The sequence below is a fragment of the Bombus huntii genome, chromosome 14 (assembly GCF_024542735.1).
Source record: "Bombus huntii isolate Logan2020A chromosome 14, iyBomHunt1.1, whole genome shotgun sequence".
Taxonomy (NCBI): Eukaryota; Metazoa; Arthropoda; class Insecta; order Hymenoptera; family Apidae; genus Bombus; species Bombus huntii.
In genome coordinates, this window is record NC_066251.1 from 8,337,576 (window position 1) to 8,355,874 (window position 18,299).

The 18,299-nt window shown below is 42.8% G+C and overlaps 1 protein-coding gene and 1 long non-coding RNA gene across 2 annotated transcripts in view; one reads left to right on the forward strand and one right to left on the reverse strand.

Moving 5' to 3' along the window:
* LOC126873313 (uncharacterized) overlaps positions 1-18,299 on the reverse strand; it is a 245,898-nt gene that overhangs the window by 188,357 nt on the left and 39,242 nt on the right. The window lies entirely within an intron of this gene.
* Positions 1-18,299, forward strand: part of LOC126873299 (uncharacterized) — a 163,477-nt gene that overhangs the window by 123,844 nt on the left and 21,334 nt on the right. Inside the window, exon 5 of the mRNA XM_050634021.1 lies at positions 15,104-15,165. Coding sequence (XP_050489978.1) covers positions 15,104-15,165 — 62 coding nt within the window. The remainder of the gene's footprint in view (positions 1-15,103; positions 15,166-18,299) is intronic.

The following is an 18,299-nucleotide window of genomic DNA, read 5'->3' on the forward strand; positions in this document are numbered from 1 at the left end:
TCGAGGGAGATAAATCTACAGAATTTTGTAAAAGTTCGAAGACATAAAACGATAAAACTGCTATTAAAATGGCCATAATATTCACACGGTATCCCCAGACAAATATCTAACGATTACACCCCAATTTCACACGAAACAAGGACCCTCGCAAAGCACTTTTATCAAGATGCATCTTCACGACGGTCCTCACTTCCTCCATATTTCTCTGAGGGTATAAATTTTTCGCGAGATACGACGACGATAAAAATCACAGTGCGGTAACAATGGCGTAGACTCTGTCGAAGGAAGCGAATAAGAGAGCCTAGACACGAGTACCTTTTCACCCTGAGGATTTATGCGGTTGCGATAAACGTCTCGACATTTCCAACTACGTACGCGTAAACGAAAACTTGAAATGGAATCTTTACGCACCGACGGCAGGCATGAATGCGGTATCCAGGCCTGTTCCATGGAATTTCGTAGCGTTGTTCTCGGCAACAACCCCTCGAACAAACCAAAACGACGGTGCCCATCCAGCGTGGCGGGATCAAAGGCGCGGCCGCGATGGAAAAGGGAAGCGCAGCACAGAAAGAAATTATTCCGAATTAATTATGCGCGACTCGGGACACTGTAAACGTACTTCCAAGCACACGAAAGTTTCCTCTCTTTGAGACGAGGTGGCTCGTCTTCGCGTGTGCCCCCTTTGTCCTTTTGTTTTTCGTGTACGCGGCCGAATATAACGAGAGAGGCGAGTTAATTTGTCTGGAAATCGAAAATGGACGTGGTAGATGTGGCAAAGTTGGCCGCTAGCGTTCGAACGGTCTTTGCTTCTCTTTTTATTTTTCAAGCAGATAATGACTGAGCTGTCGAAGAGATACGCTCCTTTCACGAATTTTCGATGTACTCGCGACAACCAGAGCGATCCAAATGAAAAAATTGTAGTTTTTCACAGAAACAGTACACCCGTAGCGAACTGAATAATTTTTTATTTTTAACAGAATAATGATAAAAGCTTGATACGTTACTGCGTTGGATGCCGATTAACAGTGGATGAAAAGGACAGAGAGACGGTGTATGTTCATTGATGATTCAAATGTATGGTTGGATAGTGAAGGAAAAGAGATTTTTGCGAATGTTAGGTATAGAACAAAGTTCTACGTTGATACGCGATATTCATTTTGAAAGATTGAAACCAGTTCAATCATCCTGATATCCTCCATTCATATCAATAGATCTGTTGGTGATTAAAATCTTTTTCCAAAATGAATATCTCCCATGAAAAACTTCTGTAGGTAAGGTCTGTTACATATTTCTATACGTATATATTGTGATTCTGTCATTAACGGTTGAACAAATCAACAGCTTCAGCGATGTTTCTATCGATCTGCGTGGTGAATATGTATTGTTACATTTGTATAGAATATACTGCAAATTCGGGTACACTCTCATATTTCACCACGTTTAATGGGAATTATCACGAATAGTATTTGTATCTTCTTCCATGTATTTTTGGCTACTCGAAACAATGAAACCATTCGAGACAGTGAAACATCGTGAGTCGCGTATACCCGTTGTGGCAAACACTTAACAGAACTTCGTTCGGCCGAATATATGTATATTTCATTTAATCGTATAATCATCCGCTGGAACATCTGGTTCTGTGACGCGCAACAGTGTATGCCAATCCGCGCGTGAGGTGTACGTTTTAATTTGTTTAATGACACTGTTATATCGAGGAATTAATCATCGTCGGCCGGACTCCCCGGTAATTTCATTTAGTCAAAAATCTGTGTAGTACGGTCTGAGTTGAACCGTGATAAAAATTTGTGGATTAATCCACGCGTGATTCGATTCGCCCGTGTATTTTAACGTGTTGCGACTGATTCGTGCAAACTGATGCTGCTCAACGAGCGGGACCAATTTAAATAGGCGGTATTGTTTTACGACCAATTTGGTTGCGTTCCGTGAAATGAAGTTATTCCGCGATATAAAATTTATAAGACTGCAATGCCTTCTCTGGCAAATAAAAAGTATTAAGCTGTCCGAAAAGCGTCTTTCTTTTACAGATGCGTCTTTTACAACGACGCATCTTTATACAAACATGAAACCTAATCTGTCGAACGTTGTGATATTTATGTTGAAAACACAAAATGGATCATACGTAATCCGATAAAATAATGTAAAACAGAAAATGTTGTGTATCCGTTATTTCCTTATAAAACGGAAGAAACTTTTCGGACGACCTAATATAAAGCAGAACAAAAATAGAACATGAAGATATTACATAAAATTTCCGCTTCACTGTTATAAATCGTACAATTATTATTATTACGTACAGGGAAGAATTCTATGCTTTTAGAATACTATGCATAAGAATACTATGAATCGAAATTGGGTTAAACTCATTTACCGTTTTCCCCTTTTACATACATTCGTTTCGTAATTGGCGAATATCTCGCACTAAACGATCAGTTCGATTAATGATGATCCTCTACTCTAATGCCCGTTACTTTATCGGCGGGTCTCTCGAGGACACTCTCCAAGCGAGATGCTATCGCAGAAAAATCTTGGTCAGCCGAAAAGCAGACGATTCGGCTGGTGCACCGATAATTGCAGCAAAACCGTATGCTCCACGGACAAGAACGTTGCTCGTGCCGGAAAATCGTCCAGGAAGCGAGAAAACCTTACTTTCCGAAACGAGATAGGGGCCAGTGGAGGATATACACGAAGGGGTGGCTGGAGGTTGCTTCGGAATTTAATCTAAAGTAGAATCGCACTCCCCCCCGGGAATAGCTCGCTTACACTTTATCTTATTTCGCTTTATACCTTTTTGCGTGCTCGGAATGGTACTTTCTCTGTATAATATCCAGCCGGTACGAGCACGGATATCCGTCCGCTGGTATTTGCGACTGTACACCGATGCAACTTACAAGGGATGCACTTAAGCGAATGTTGTCACGCTCGTTTCGCGTGATGGCGCGACTTCCAAGAAAATTTCACACAGTGAAATAAGCTGATTTCGAAAAAGCGCTGAAAACTCGAGCTTTCCACGGTTGCATTCGCCGATACCACGGTACTCTCAAACATTCCCCTCGTTATTAAAATGAAATTGTATATTACGAACATCCCTACGAATTTCATAATAATCGGCAAAATTTCAACGCCAACGATACTTGTTCCGTAATCATGAGCTTCATACATACAAATTATGCTCATTCTTGCCCGCGTACAAACACACGGATGGATAACAGAACGGCCGGGCAATTCGTTTAACAGAGCCAAAAATCAAATCTGTAAATTGCACGGAAACGCGATACGAATCGATATGTTTTTAAATTAAACAAACCTACCCTCACGACGTGACGAGGAAACGCGGCCTCTGGTTACCCTCACCTGGTCGACGCACTCGTTTATCGTTTCTGCATATTTTTCTTTCTTTTTGTTTTGTAATACTAGCAAACGAAAAACAAAAATATGACCGTCCGAAATATTCGCATAAAAAAGAGGAGAGAGGAAATCAACGAGAAATGTGTAGTCATACGGAAAACGGCGTATGCGTCGACACGCGCGTGTAAGTAGTGGAAATATGCGTCGCGAAGACGCAAGCGTAGCCACTCGCAAATTTTAGTATGAATGTACGGACAAAGAGAGGACCGGTGAACGCGTTACACAGCGCTGAATAACGAAACACGCAAGGGAAGCGGCACGTGCGTGCTCCATCCCTCTTCCTGACAGCTCTATCTCGCGTTTATCCGGCGAATCTACCTTCCACGGGGACGCATCCTCCGACCTTCTACCCTTATGAACCATTGCTTCCACGGAATACCGAAATCTTTCGCGGGGCCGAGAATTTCGAAGTAGTTTGTTCGAGGATCTTGCCAGCACTGCGTCTATATCACGAAGAAGAATCGAGCCTCGTCGAATCTTTGAGCCTGCACATACGCGAGGGGAGATGAAAGTGTAATGAGCCGTAACCTCGGTGTTCCGCGGATTTATTCCGCCGGGTTCGGTGGATCGTGCGTGCGGAGAATTCGCGCTTGAAATATGAACCACAGAGATTTATATCATGAACGATATTGCCGAAACACCGGACGATAGTTGACGTTGTTCAATTTTCCATAGCCGCGCAATTCTGGTCAGAGGTAATTTGCGGAATGTTATTCGATGTTTTCGTTTATACTGGTGAAGCAGCAGGATCTTTGTCGAGTGGATTAGAGCAAAAGACGCGTGAATGATGAGTACTTATGTTAGTTTACGGTACTAAAGACGCGAAGAAAGATATTTGAATCAGATAACTGAAACACAAGGCGCATGATCGTCTAAGGCTTTGGACACATCTGAATCGGGTAAAGTCGATAAGCTGCGTGCAAAAGGATAAAAGATAAATAGTGGCGGAGAAGCAAAGTTCAGAGTGATGAAATATAAGAAATGCTTCAGCTTCGAAGTCAGGGAATATTTTTAACTTTAACCTTGTTTGCTTGGTCTGTTTGGATTCGCGCTCGAAGAATTGGGGAGAGGGAATTTCAATTTTCCACGAAACACAGACAAGTCCACGGCGTTATCTTCCACGACTCGAGCTTATCAAAAACCGACTTGGAAGAGAGAATGGAACGCAGCTTGACTCTAGGTGTAATCGTCAGGTTATTTTATCCTTGGAACGTCTTCGCTCGGAGGCATTCGCCAATTAGGAAAGGTAACCTTCCCAGCGACGCTCGTTTATCGTTGGAATCTTATCTGCACGCAATAAAATGGCGAGGTACGGTCGTTTTGAATCGAGGCCCCTTTCCACTGATCCGTTAATAAGATAAGAAATTCAGCGTAACTGTGTTCTGTAAAATTGCTTTTCCTAAGATCGCGGTGTAGTTTATCGCAGTATCTTTCCGTCTTCACAGAATAAACCCGTACAACAAGATGCTTCTTAATCCTCGATCGACGTTGCAAATGAACACGAAATGAGCAAAATTAAAATGCATACCATAGAATCCAAAATTCTTAATTGTTAACCATAAAATTTACCGATTGTTCATGCTATTTATATCCGCATATTTTCATTTATAGATACACCAAGACGCACATTTCGCAAGCTATAATATTTCCAAGGTTATCAGCAAATAATCCATAAACAATCTAAGAGGTTCACTATCCGAGGACGAAAACCACCGCCTCGCCCCTTTCATCGAACCAATTCGAGTTTCAGTTTCAAGCAGCACTTCGGATGTAGTTCAAGTAACCCTCGACTAAATCCACTCTGTGGACACTCGATGAAGTATCGACCCCCCGACAGGCTTTCGGGTCAATTATTCGCGGTAATGGGACATATCCGGCTACCTGCATCCTCGCTAGTTTCTTCCTTCCGCTATGATTTCTCCCCTTTTTCCATTTTCGTTTTCCTTGACACGCTGCCAGAGGTAATGCGATGCTTTCGGCGTCCGAGAAGTCGGCTCCTTCACGGGGATTCCGTAACAAAGGAGAGCCGAGAGGACGTGTACGTGTTCCGCAGGCTGGCACGAGGAGAACGGGGTAAGGAGGAGAGAACGTGAAACCCAAGATGGCGCCATCGAGACGTGTCGCAGCGAGTTATGAAACAAAAGGGTGGCGCGAGTCGCGCTGGTAGGAGCAGGCCTGCCGCGCCGCCGAGGTACAGAAGGCGACGTCGCTCGAATCTTAGGGTGCATTTCCATTTCAAATGCGCTGATACGAGGAACAGCGACGGAACACCCACTCGTGTTACTATTTACTTGTGCGAGCCAAGGGAGAGTAAGCGAAGCAGTAACATCTCGGTTCTCCCGATAGGCACCCTTTTCTCTGTGTCGCTCTTTCCCATTCGTTCGTTCGTTCTCCATGGTTGCAACAGAGGAAATGCAATTCAATGTAATGAAACGCTTTACCATCCAGGGGACGGGCCAACTCGGACGCGTTCAGGAGACGAGACAGTTTTCTAGGGAGCCCTTCATGGTTGCGTAGGTGATTAGAGCGATGCCACCGAGAGGTTTCGTTGAAAATACACCAAGGGTTGGGGTGAAACATTCGTCCATGCTTTCCAAGTCTTGCGACGCTGTTCGCAATTGAATGGCGTATTAAATCCAAAGCGAACCGGAGGGGCTCTGTCGCTAGTTTTGATAGAACTGCGGACAGAAAAATCTGTCGATGCTTTCTTCTACTTACGAAGTTGATGCTTTCTTTTACTTACGAAGTTGGTCCTTCTTTAAAACAACTCACGATGCGGTGGCTTCTTTAAAAGAAGCACAGAGCAAAGCAGGAGTTGTGACAATAAACTCGACGTGTAAGTTCAGGATCAACTTTCTATCACAGGTTCGCGAACGTAAACCTTCCGAAGTTTGTCAATCTGCCAAAGTGCAGACTGTCAAAACTTTGTCACCGAACATACCTACATATATTCATATTCCAAGCATAATAGCAAGTATCAAGGAATCGTGTAGGATACAGCGCGAACGTTCTTATCAGCCAATTCCATTATCGAGATTACATCATCCACTCGTTCGATTCCATGGGTTTGGTTTCCCCCAGACGATCGGAGAAAGTCTGTTCACCAGGGAGCGGTGATCCCTCAGTTTTCGCGGCGCAGCTTTTATTCGAGCACGTGCGACTGGGTGCCGGTGTCCCACGTTAATTAGTTCGAGATGGTCGAGCTGGCTGAAAACTGTTTGCCTTACTCCTCTTCCTGCGCGTACAACTAGTTAGCCTACGGGGATAACTCGCACCGTGATTGTTGTTTCATCCTCTTTCCATCTGGCCAGCCTTTCCGCTTTTCCTCCCCTTTCTTTTTTTTTCCTTTTTTTCTTTTTTTCTCACGTCCCGACTTTTTGGACAGAGAGTCGGTTAACGTCGATGGGACGTCACCGTAGCCAACGTAGATCGTCGCCACAGATGCGTAAAACTACCCACGTCCTCCCGGAAAGGCAACTTTTGGGTCCTCGTACCCAAGTACCGGTCATTTTCCCTCGTTTCTGCTCGGCAGCAAGGGTTGCGTCTATCCCTTTCTAATCGAGGGATGAACAGGGATATCACGGTGATTTGAGCAGGAATCAAATAGCTGCAGGGTAGATTGATGTCGCTTCTTGGTTAGACCAGATGATTGATGCTTGGACATGTTTGATAATCGGATTTGGAGGGTAGTTTCTTCAACGGTGTGCTTGAATAAATTGTTTTCGGAAATTGGATAAATATTCCAAGCCTGATTGGTTGATTGAGTTTTAATCTCGATGATCAGTTACGTTCGACTGATAGAGAAGTGGCCATTCCATTCCTTAATGGCGTTACAGTAGAATCTGGAAATTCCTGCGATTTTCATAGATCAGTCGATACGTTAATCTGATTTCAGCACAAATCAATTAGGGGTGAAGCGTTTCGAATAGACCTTTCAACGATCGAATTTATCTTGTTTTAATTGCGTTACCTCTGTCAATTGGTCGATATAGATTAAAGAAAGGAGTACATCTATCATTGAATGATAATACCTATTCATCGAATTTTAGTTGCGTGTGTTCTGGGAATAAACTAGAAATAAAAATCTCTGACTTAAGAGCAAAGTGATTTTGTGGTAATAAATGTTACTTTCCTTCGATTAACTTTTTGATAGGTAATTTAAAGACGATGTTCCGCTTGTTATTCCTGTCAAGCATAGAAGTTATGATAGTAATAACTTCTGCAACAAGCTTATCGAATTACGTTACTTCGGTAACCGGTACTAAATTTCACTCATCTAAGTTTATCACTGAATCCTCTCCTCCATAGACTGTGAACACCCGTCTTCCTAGCTCAAATACCCTTGCTCAATGCATCGTTCTGATAAGCGTGTAGTTTGGGTTGTTAAACACACTTTAAAACTTACCTCGGATCGCCGTTACAAGTAATAATGATCGTGTTTATTCGACGGATAATTGTTACGAATTAAAATATCTCTTTTGTACGCGCTGCTCATTATTTATTGTTTGAAAAAGTTTTTATACCGAGCGGATTTGTTTCGAAGGCCTCGTTAAAAACTACCCCAAATTCTATCCATTTTCATGCCAGTCGGTAAGCTGAATGCTAATTGTGCCGAATCAAACCAACTTTTAGAGGCACATTTTCAAATGATTGTCACATTCTGCTATAAAACTATAAAATTCTTCATCCTAATATTTTTTGTACTTAATTGAATATGTGAAATATGGTGCGAGTGCACTTTTTTCTAAAAACGAAATGTGTATTTATTTAAAAAATTCTTGTTACTTTCAACCTTTTGTGAATGACTTCCGAACTGCTATAGCTTAACTCTATTCGATTTTCTCAAATTAATTGTCACTTATACCATCCATTTTCTGAGAAATACATCATATGACAAATACTATCTCTGACTCGCGTTCTTCGGTGGCACGTAGCGTATGTCAGCGGAAGTCTCAAGTTCCGCATCGACTCCTTCCATCTTCTTTGGAGTCAATTAAAACTATCGCCACTTTGCAGGCGCGCGCTATAGCGAAGGTATACATTCTGCTTGATTCATTAATTAAGTGTTCCCGGGACGTTTCGTGTTTACGTCGCTGCTCGGGACCCCTTGCGTATCGTTCCTGTATTTCGCTTGCCCCATCTTCCCCAGTCATCAGACAGCCGCGTAATTTTGTTTGTCTTCGTCTTCAGTTTTTGCGAAGGCCCCCCACGAATTCGATCTTAATTAGTAGCATTAGAGATCACATCAAAAGGAAGGGAAATGAAATTACCCTATCGGGGGAAAAACTGTTTGACTTGCAGTTCGAGAGACACTTTTTTCGATTGCTTGCCTCTCGTGGGACGTGCACGAATCACCGCAAGATACAACAGTTCTCTTTCTCCCTCGAGCAATTCGTTAGCGGTACAAGTGGACAGCCTTGAGAGATTTAATACTTTGTCTGGAGTTGTGTCGTATAGTTTTCCAGGCACCGACGACTTGCAGCATTTCTGATAGGCTTTAAAGTCGAGCGATAGTTCCGTTCCACTTATCTACGATCTAATTTACTTAGGATTATATTAATTAAATTCGAAGATGCTAAGAGGATACCAAAGGAAGTCTCCTTTCAAGATTAATGACTAATCCTCTTAAATAATTCCTGCATTGCGCGCAGTCAACCATTGAATACTGTACCTGGACGTAACATAAATAGCCGTGCCAGGTATTACACTGTTGTATAATACACAATTCCTATTTCTATGAGATTTCCACGTCAGAAATTTGTATCCGGACGTCGGATATTGAAGAAATAATTTTTAGCGAACAAAGTCTTTTCTAATTGGATTATAAACATGAAATAGAAAAAGGTTATATTTTTGGACTTGTTCCTTCGTATATAAGGGAAACCAATTTTAACGAATAGAAAGAAAAAGAATGTATGTATTGCCATCGTACACAAATTGAACGAAACAAGTGCACATGTAGACATAAACAGGTCCAAGGAGATCCAATTTTGAATGCATCCCAAGACCTTTTCCACGAGAGAACACACAGACGTTCGATTTGTAACAAAATGACAAATACGGTAGAAATGGCGGAATGGAAGAGACTCGAGCTCAAACGGAATGGACGATTTTCGGATCAAGGAGAACAGCAGAAAGGGGACAAAGCCGAAGGTGGTTGCGATCGACCAATATTGAACCACTGTGGATAAACGGAATTTGTTTCCGATTCTTTCGTTTCCGATTCGTCGATTCCTAAAAATTCCACGACGAAGTCAAATGCGATATTTCCCTAAAATATTCGATCTTACATTTATTCTTCGAAAAACAGGAATTTCACTTTTTTATTCTGTACAAAAATATTTGCAAATCTATGACGCTAAATCAAGCGAATTAAATTGGTAAAAAGCGGACGAGTTAAGATATCTGAGTCGACGAAGCTCGTAAAATTGTCAGCCATCATTGCTTACAAAATATACCGCACTGTTCCACGGTTCTGTATAAATAATGCAACCCGCCATAAACACACATAAAAGTTCTCGCGAGACCGAGATAAGAAAGGTTGAACCGCGGAAAGTGGAAAGCTTGGCGCGTCTTGTAAACTTTCTTTGGGAATTCTTCATGACGGAAGTTCGAACAGGCTGGCCGAGAACGTTCGACTGTCCAAGATCGACGCGGATGCTCTTGGGACATCAAATATTCAGCTTCGCTCCTCCCTTTTATAGGCCGGTGCCCGTTCCACCATTTACGACGTCTTAAATTCCTCTTGCACATTTTTTACGAAACGCCAAGTCACGTGCAACGCTATTTTTTACGTGGTCGTTCCGTGAGTCGCAACGAATGGTCATGAGGGCTTAAACGTTGGCTTCTGAATGAATATGTTTATGATCTTGGCTCGCGGAGAGCACCGAAAGCCCAACAGAGGAGGGAGCGTCCCTCGAACAAGGGACCAACGAAACACGAAGCTGCTTACCCTTCGCTCTCTCGTTGTTCTTTCATATTTATTCTCTCGAGTTGGACACGGACTTTTGTGGAGGGGGTGTCATTCGGAAAACAGGATGGAACGGCTGGCTAGCGATGGCGAATTTTTCAGACGGTTTGTCGCTCGGTGCTTGAATTCGAAAATTCACTGGAGTAATTAAGCGTTAGAACGGTTTTCACTGGCTGCGTTCGAGACTGAAATGTGTATCCTGCATTTGAGGTAAAATTACAGTTTAAAACGCTTCGCAGAAAAAAAAAAGAAACAGTGACAACAGTTGACTGGTGTGTTTCACTTTTAATTATCGTTATGAATTACTCTTCCAGTGAAAATCATACCACGGTCGTTTACTGAACAACCGGACCATGTTTTTGACCATTGATTAACCAAAGCGGTAACATAAACCTAAATAAAAATATATTTCACTCTTCGCATTCGATATTTCGTATATTTCCGCATATTTTCGATATATAAATCCATAAATGCGCAAATATGCAAAGTCTACCGATAATTCTCAACTCTGACGGAAAGAAATCGTGAACCGTGTAAAGCTACAATATTACGCAACTTTAGCGATGCGGAGCACACATGGGAGGCGATGTCACAAAGTAAGCTGAACACGCCGACGTAACGTGACGGTTGGAATAACAGCTACGCGTTCCGCCTACTCCAATGAATCGTGTTCCAACGAAAACCACGTCGTATTTTGGGGCAAGTGTCTCAAAGCGATACGCGAGTCTTCTTTGGACCGATGGTACGAGATCGGAAGTGCGGTCTACCGGCAACTTTTCGCAAGCACAGTCGGCTATCTGATCGGCTTCCATAGATCCGCCGTTGGTGTTTACGTTACGAGTTAAGCCCCTTGCGCCTAGCATTAAACCAGCCCCATCGAAGCCACACATCGGGATTCAAAGCCCCATAAGCATCGTTACGCCGCGTTACATTCCCCTCCCTCCCTCTTGACTGTCGAAATTACTGACACCTATGTGCGTTCGAGCCTCCCCTGGAAATTAATCCGTATCGTATTCGTGCTAGGCACTCATTTCCCGTCGAAAGTAGCGACGTAAATTGACCCTTTGGGGACCACACCGAATGGCCGGACTTTTTAGTCTACGACTCTTGATCGGACGCCCCATTAATTCTAATCCTTCATGCCGCTCTTACTGGATTTTATTTTATCGTGTCTATCGTGTTGGTGAATCCATTGAGGATCAACGTTGCGTTAAAGCAACATTTCATTTGCGATTTTTCGCACTATCCAATCGATCAATTTACATCGTCGAACTCTATTTCTCAACGTTTGTGGCTATGAAATGGAATTTCAAGGATTCGCTTAATATTTCCTTCGTTACTATCTCCGCCACCTTGATTAAAGAAACTAATGTATTCATAACTATCGTGGTAATTATTATGTTGCCTGGTCTTTAATGGGTAAATCGTACGGTAAACTTGGAAAAATGTGATATTTACGAACGTCGATTATTAGTAACAAGCACTCAGTAGGCTGATATACGGAATATAAATTTATGATATGGTATTTCTTTCATACATACTAAAAATTTTTCCAAGGAATAGTATCCCCTAAACCGCATATTCTAAAGGGATTTCAAAACATGCGCATCGAAAGTAGCTTCTTGAATGAAACCTTGGTATGTCAAGTAACCGTACGATACACATGCATCGTCTCACAAATTTACGTGCGCAGCCGGATACGCGTACTCGTTCACGTGAATATACATACAGATGTACATGTAAACGAGACCCAACATGTGCGCGGCTTTACATATGCCAAGGGATCACGATATTGTACGGCTGAGATACGATGGTGGGGTGCTTAGATAGTTTGCCTTCCCTTTATCCACGTGATTCCTCCCCCCTTTGTACCATTACGAACCCTCCTAGACCTATCCTTTCTTCCAACCCTCTCGATTTCGGTACACCTTTCCGCACGATGGCACATCCGCCGCTTAACTCTTCTTCTCACCTTCGACTTAGCAAGCCGCAACTCCGTATCCATCCTCCAACATTCCCTTGACTCGATTTTCGGGCTGGGAGTTAATACACGACGCGTAATTCAGTAGGAGAAGGCGGGCGAGGGGCGGGCAGAGGCTCGACGAAAACAGGAATGGTAAGTATCTGTCGTCGAGTCGACGCGTATGATAATACGAAAGCGTAAAGATCTTGCGGCTTTGCAACATGCTCGTCATTTTCAAACTTCAAGACACGGCAATTCCCGAGCCTAGCTACCACTGATATGCTAAATTGCTTTGTCGATTTACATAGTTCACGGGAAACTATTAATTAAACGAACTAGGTTTAATTCTGGGGATTGTGAACGAACAAATTCTTATATCAGTGATCGTATTTATACAAATTTTTATTTCCCAAGGAATAGTATTACTTATATTCTCTAATTTAATTAAAGTAAGAACGTAAACGATGTGACAGAATGGTCGTCGATTATTAGGGGGAAACCTCTTGGCTGAAAGGTTTCGGAAACGTTAACCGTGCACGTTCGTTACACGTAGGAAGCCCTTTGCAATTCGTGCGGGGTTAAGTGTGACGAGGAAAGGAAATCTCATATGTCGAGAAGTCCCAGCACGTTACCCTCGATCCACATATATTAACTCAAGAATTGAAGGGGACCGACCAGACAAGTTCTCGACAAGATTTTGATCTTCGTAATCCTTTCCACTTGACTTTCATGACTCCGGCCCGCGCAATTCATTTCTGTCGCTTTCTATCCTGTTTACGATTTACAAAGATCCAAATGAGAAATATTATTTTATCTTTCCTTACTGTGTACTTTAATATTATCTTATCGGATTACGTATAAACGATAACACGAAGAATATTGAAAAATTAAATCAATATTTTTTATTCGCGTCGACCTTATTTCCTCGAGGAAGAAACTCTGCTTTTACTCCGGGGTGTAGAAAACGTATAACAATATCGACTCGTAAAAGAATACGAGGCCCTTTATCGGAGAATTTTTTAACACCATCGCGCGGTTATCTTGCGGATATCTGTCGTCAAATTTATATAAACCTAAACAACGATTTTATGACAATGAGGGCGTATTTAATGTAGATACGGTGCACTAAAAAACAACGGAACCACGTTTCAATGAAGCATCTAAAACATTAGCCTCTTTATGGATTTAGTCGAGTCACGGTAAAGTATTTATACGGGAGAAAAAAAATGTAGAGAATGTATATCTCGACTGTACATTAAAGTTGACGTTGATGTACGGGCAAAAGGAATGAATGGTTATAAAAGGATTCGGTGGACGTGACATTAGCGCGAGGGTGCATTCTCCGAAACGAGACGCAGGGGAAACATGGAAATTTAACGCTGGCCGCGTTAATTAAACGCTTAGACTCGACGATGAATAACAAAGTTAATATTTTCACGTAGATTTAGATCTTACGGTAACTGGCGAGTCTCTATGGAAATTCTATTCTGTGATATTTTTAAGAAAAACGTAATACGCCTCGATTATACCGTTTATCTCTCTATTGTCTGGCGAAAATTCGCGAACAAATTTTCGTGTACACGTTTAACAGCTTCGATTACGATAAGTTTGCACACGGTGGAAGTTTCGATGAACCAAAGGCTAGTTCATAGCTGGACAGAAAACTTCGGCTGGGCCAATTTTATTACAGATACCTTAATAATCTAATTTAAACTTAGAGTTGATTGACGTTCATACAACTTAATTAAAACTTTAATTAGTCAATCAAACTTAAGAATATCCCATTACTTTCCATTTCTTTCCTTCTTCTCTTAACACAAGAGCAATTTTTCGGTTAAACATTATCAGAGAAAATAGAAAAATTCTATCGACGTGTATATACGCGCAGAGATTTTTTAACGGGATTCCCTTGTTCGGTTAAACTACCAAAAAACTTTCTTAATTTCGAGCATAAAACATAACTCTAAAATAAGTTGATTATGTCTTTTACTATCCACTCGACTGACTCGAATTCGCTCGGCTAAGCTACTTCCGGCTCTGTAACATCCTCTCTTTTCTTTACTCGCTGAAAAGCTTTTCTAAAATTTATTCCCACTCCGAAACTCCTAATCGTGTTCCCCCAACGCAACGCATGCATACGTAACACACCAAACACCGTGTGGCGTCGGAATATTTCTTCCAGAGGGACTTCCGGGAGCGACTATCGCAGAAAGGAATGGACAGGAAATGAGAAAGATAGAGAGAAGAGGGGGAAAGAGAAAAGGAAGAAAGAGGGAGACAGACGAAGGGAAACTTTCCACAGTGCGGTTCGATGAAGCTGGCCCAGCCGAAAGTTTTCGTTCGAACATCAATGCAGTGACTTACTCAAAGCGTCGCGATCGCGATCTCCTTCTTTCCTATTTCTCCTTTTTTCCTTTCACTTTTGTCACAAGCTTTTTCGAAGCTTTCGGGTGCTTTCCAAGCAAAGTCACTCGAAAATCAGCGGCAACCGCCGGAACGTGTCTCTAGGAACTCTGGCGGTCGTTCCGGTTTCTCGCTCCCTTCTTTCTCCCGGCGGCGGCCTCGCTCACCCTTAGCCACGGATTAAAGTATCGACGACACCAACCGCGCCTGAATAATTCAGGATCAAAAGTTTTAACCGCAAGCGAGGCGAAAGCTCTTCATGGTTCGACGCGAGTTCCGCCACCGATCTGTCGTTCGGAGACAGCCTTTCAAAAACGATCGAAATTCACTTTCTGTTGCAGGATTCGCGCTGATGAGGATCGTCGAAGTCTACAAGGAGATCCAGGAACAGGAAATGAATATCGTGAGTAATTCCGTTTCTCTTTATCGCACAAAATTGATCGCATTTTTTTCCGAAAACGGATGTAATTTTCACTGAAATCGAGAATACAGCAAAAATGTTGAGTTCTTGATTTCTTATCAACGATTTAACGCTAAGGTAATATTCGTTCTCTATGTATCTTTGAGTAATTTGAAACGTTTAAAAGCACGATATAACAATGCTATCAATTATTCAAGACAACGTGCACAATCTGCAGGGAGTGCGATAAATCTTCGACCCTGTAAAGAGTGTTTTCACACCCCTGTGCACATCTACCCCGATAAATTGCATAGAGTATCCCGAGCCACCGTCTAAAATCAAACCTTGAATACTTCATAAGAACGATCCACAGTAGGGTAGGCATTCGTAACGAGCTTAGTATCCCGGCTCCCAAGGAGAATACGAAGAAAAGGCAGCGAATAAATGATGTCTGGCAGTCGGTGCGGGCACGGCCTGTTCGCGTTCGAATTATTTAAATAAACGACCACGGCTGACGCAATTAAAAGTAGAGAAGATTTATGCGGGACGCGCGAGAAACCGAAATGCACGGGGACGAACTTCCAACCCCGCTGGAATATTAATTGGAAAGTTAAAAGAGAGTTTTGGTCATTTAGCCCATCTCTGGCTCTCGCCCCTTCCCCCTAATCACCAACTTTGTCCTCCCTTTATCTCCATCCCGTTTCGTTGCTATATTTCTTTCTCGTTTCGACGAATACCACGCTCATCCACCACCCCTTTCTATTTTTCGTCTCTTTTTCTATCCGCCCATTCAGAAACACATGGAAATCTCTTTGATCCTTGCACGACCCTAGGCTGCCTCCGGGGTGAGATTACACACCTGCAGACGTCTCTTTTGAGGGTGAAAATTCGTTCCGGCCGTAACGACATGTTATTACGATTTCGCCCCGCGGACAGTGATACGGGCCGCTGTGTTTTCAAAATGGCATCCCACGAGGAAACATCTGCCGAGGAGTTCCCGGGGTTAGATCGCGGTGATATTTAAAAGGATAGAACGTGTGACCACGATCGACCGAGAGATCTTAGGCTATTTACTTGCGCAGATTGTCAAGACGACAAATAGTTTTTGGACGCTTCCTGGTTTCATGTAAAACGTGACAATTCGTTTAAACTCTCTTCCAGATAGAGTTTTGCATGAAATAGACGAAAACATCTTAGGGTAATTTGCCTAACATTTTGAAGTACAAAAAGTCTAATCATTCTTACGATTTACCTCACTTTCTGTAAGCGTCTCAATGCTTACGAACAAGGATGTACGTTGATTAGACGTCTCTTGCTCCTCTCGATGAATGCTATGCATCAAACTCAGTAATAAGTCTTCAACACATTTCTCTTATCCTGTATTTTTATATTTCGCATTCTCCTCCAGAAGCACCATTGTCGAGGTATCAGAAAGTCCCATTTTCATTTCAATGACAATACGCCATAAAGATTGTCGCCTTCTAAACTGCTCGCTTCGTCGCGGTGTTTAAAATCCATGCAACCCCTTTCCTCGTTTCTGGCAAAATATATTCCCGTCGCACGATACTGTTCTCTTTTATGGAGAATATTCCCAACAATGATCCCTGGCCATTATAAACGATCCTCCGTAGCAGCCGGTGCTGGAATCGTTTTCCACCGAACGTTAAAGTCTCCGAAGATTGAGCCCCTTTGATCCCTCGCAGCTCCCAGTTTGCAGCAGCGCGCCTTTCGAAGCGAACGAAGAACAATGTTTCCGGCAATAACGAAAAGCCGTTATTGCGCGAGAGATTTCCGCGGAATTGCGACCGCCGTCATCCCACCCAACTCGTTCGGACCATCCGCAGACGTGAAAACCGCACAACTCCGTGCACAGACAGTCACCACGTTCCAGAATTCATCGCAACTAATTGTTTCTTACGTGACCGTAGTCCATAACTTGCGGCTACCGCTGGCCAGAAAGTAATTGTTTCCTTTACTAGTTTCCAGACGCGGTTCTTTATAGCACCCAAGAGCCAGCGTTATCGAGACCGACCGATATTGAATGATTCAGTGCTTGTTTCTTCTCGCGAGAAAAAGAGATTTGTAGAATAATCGTCGATTCTCAGCGGATAAGGATTGCGGAGATATTGCGCGTTTTCAAAGAAACTTCCCGACTCTGTCTCTTTCGATATGGGGATGAGTATGTATTCGAGCTTGTACGCTTCGAACTATAAATTCGACCAGCAACTTAAAATAGACTTCGCGTCTCGGGTTCTACGTCGAATTCGATTTAGTACTTTCGGTAGAGCCGTCACGTTTTGTCGATATGGTCTTGTTAGCTTTGGTCGTTCAACTAATTTTGGTTGGATGCGCGAAAGTAAAAATTGCACAAGGATCTCGCGAGACTATGTTAGATTGCTTTATTATTAGAGAACCTAACAAGGGCTTTAAAAATTGTTACAGTACACTTTCCTTTTTTTGCACGATTCTTTCTTTGAAGGGAGGGGAGGGATTTTCAAAATTACCTTCGATTTCATTATTTTTTCGACGCAACATCCGACGAACCTGTCTACTGCAGCAATACACGCGCAATGGATCAAAGTGTTAAATCTCTTTGCAATTTCAAAAAACACAGATCGCCGATAGCTAATCTTTTTTTTCGTAGACAAGGTTCGATTTTTCGATGTTCGTGCACATTTCACGCGTACTTTCCCACGCTTAATATTTTCATCCCGCGTTCCGTACATATGTCTCGTCTGCCTGTATTTCGTTTTCCGTGAATTCTCAGCGGGCCCTCGACCTCGGGACCGTTTCTACCACGCCACTGCACTACAATATTATAGGAAACGCATATCCGAAGCCATTCACGCACGAAAGGTCGTTGTCTCAGGCCAACGCGCACACAGCATTTCTCCATCCTCGTTTTCATGCTTTCTTCGCAGCGGCATTTCTCCCTCGACTTCCATTCCCGCAGATTACGTCAGACCTCAGCCTCGTCTGGCAACATTCGCGAGGATGTCCTTTCGCGCAGCTTCCACCCCGGTGTCTCGCACCTCTTTCGAGCTCCGTTGCCAAGCCTAATCGCGCGGAAATATACAGTGGAAGAACAATTTGGTCCGGCCGTTGAATCAGTTTTATGGGTTTAAAGACGAACGTTG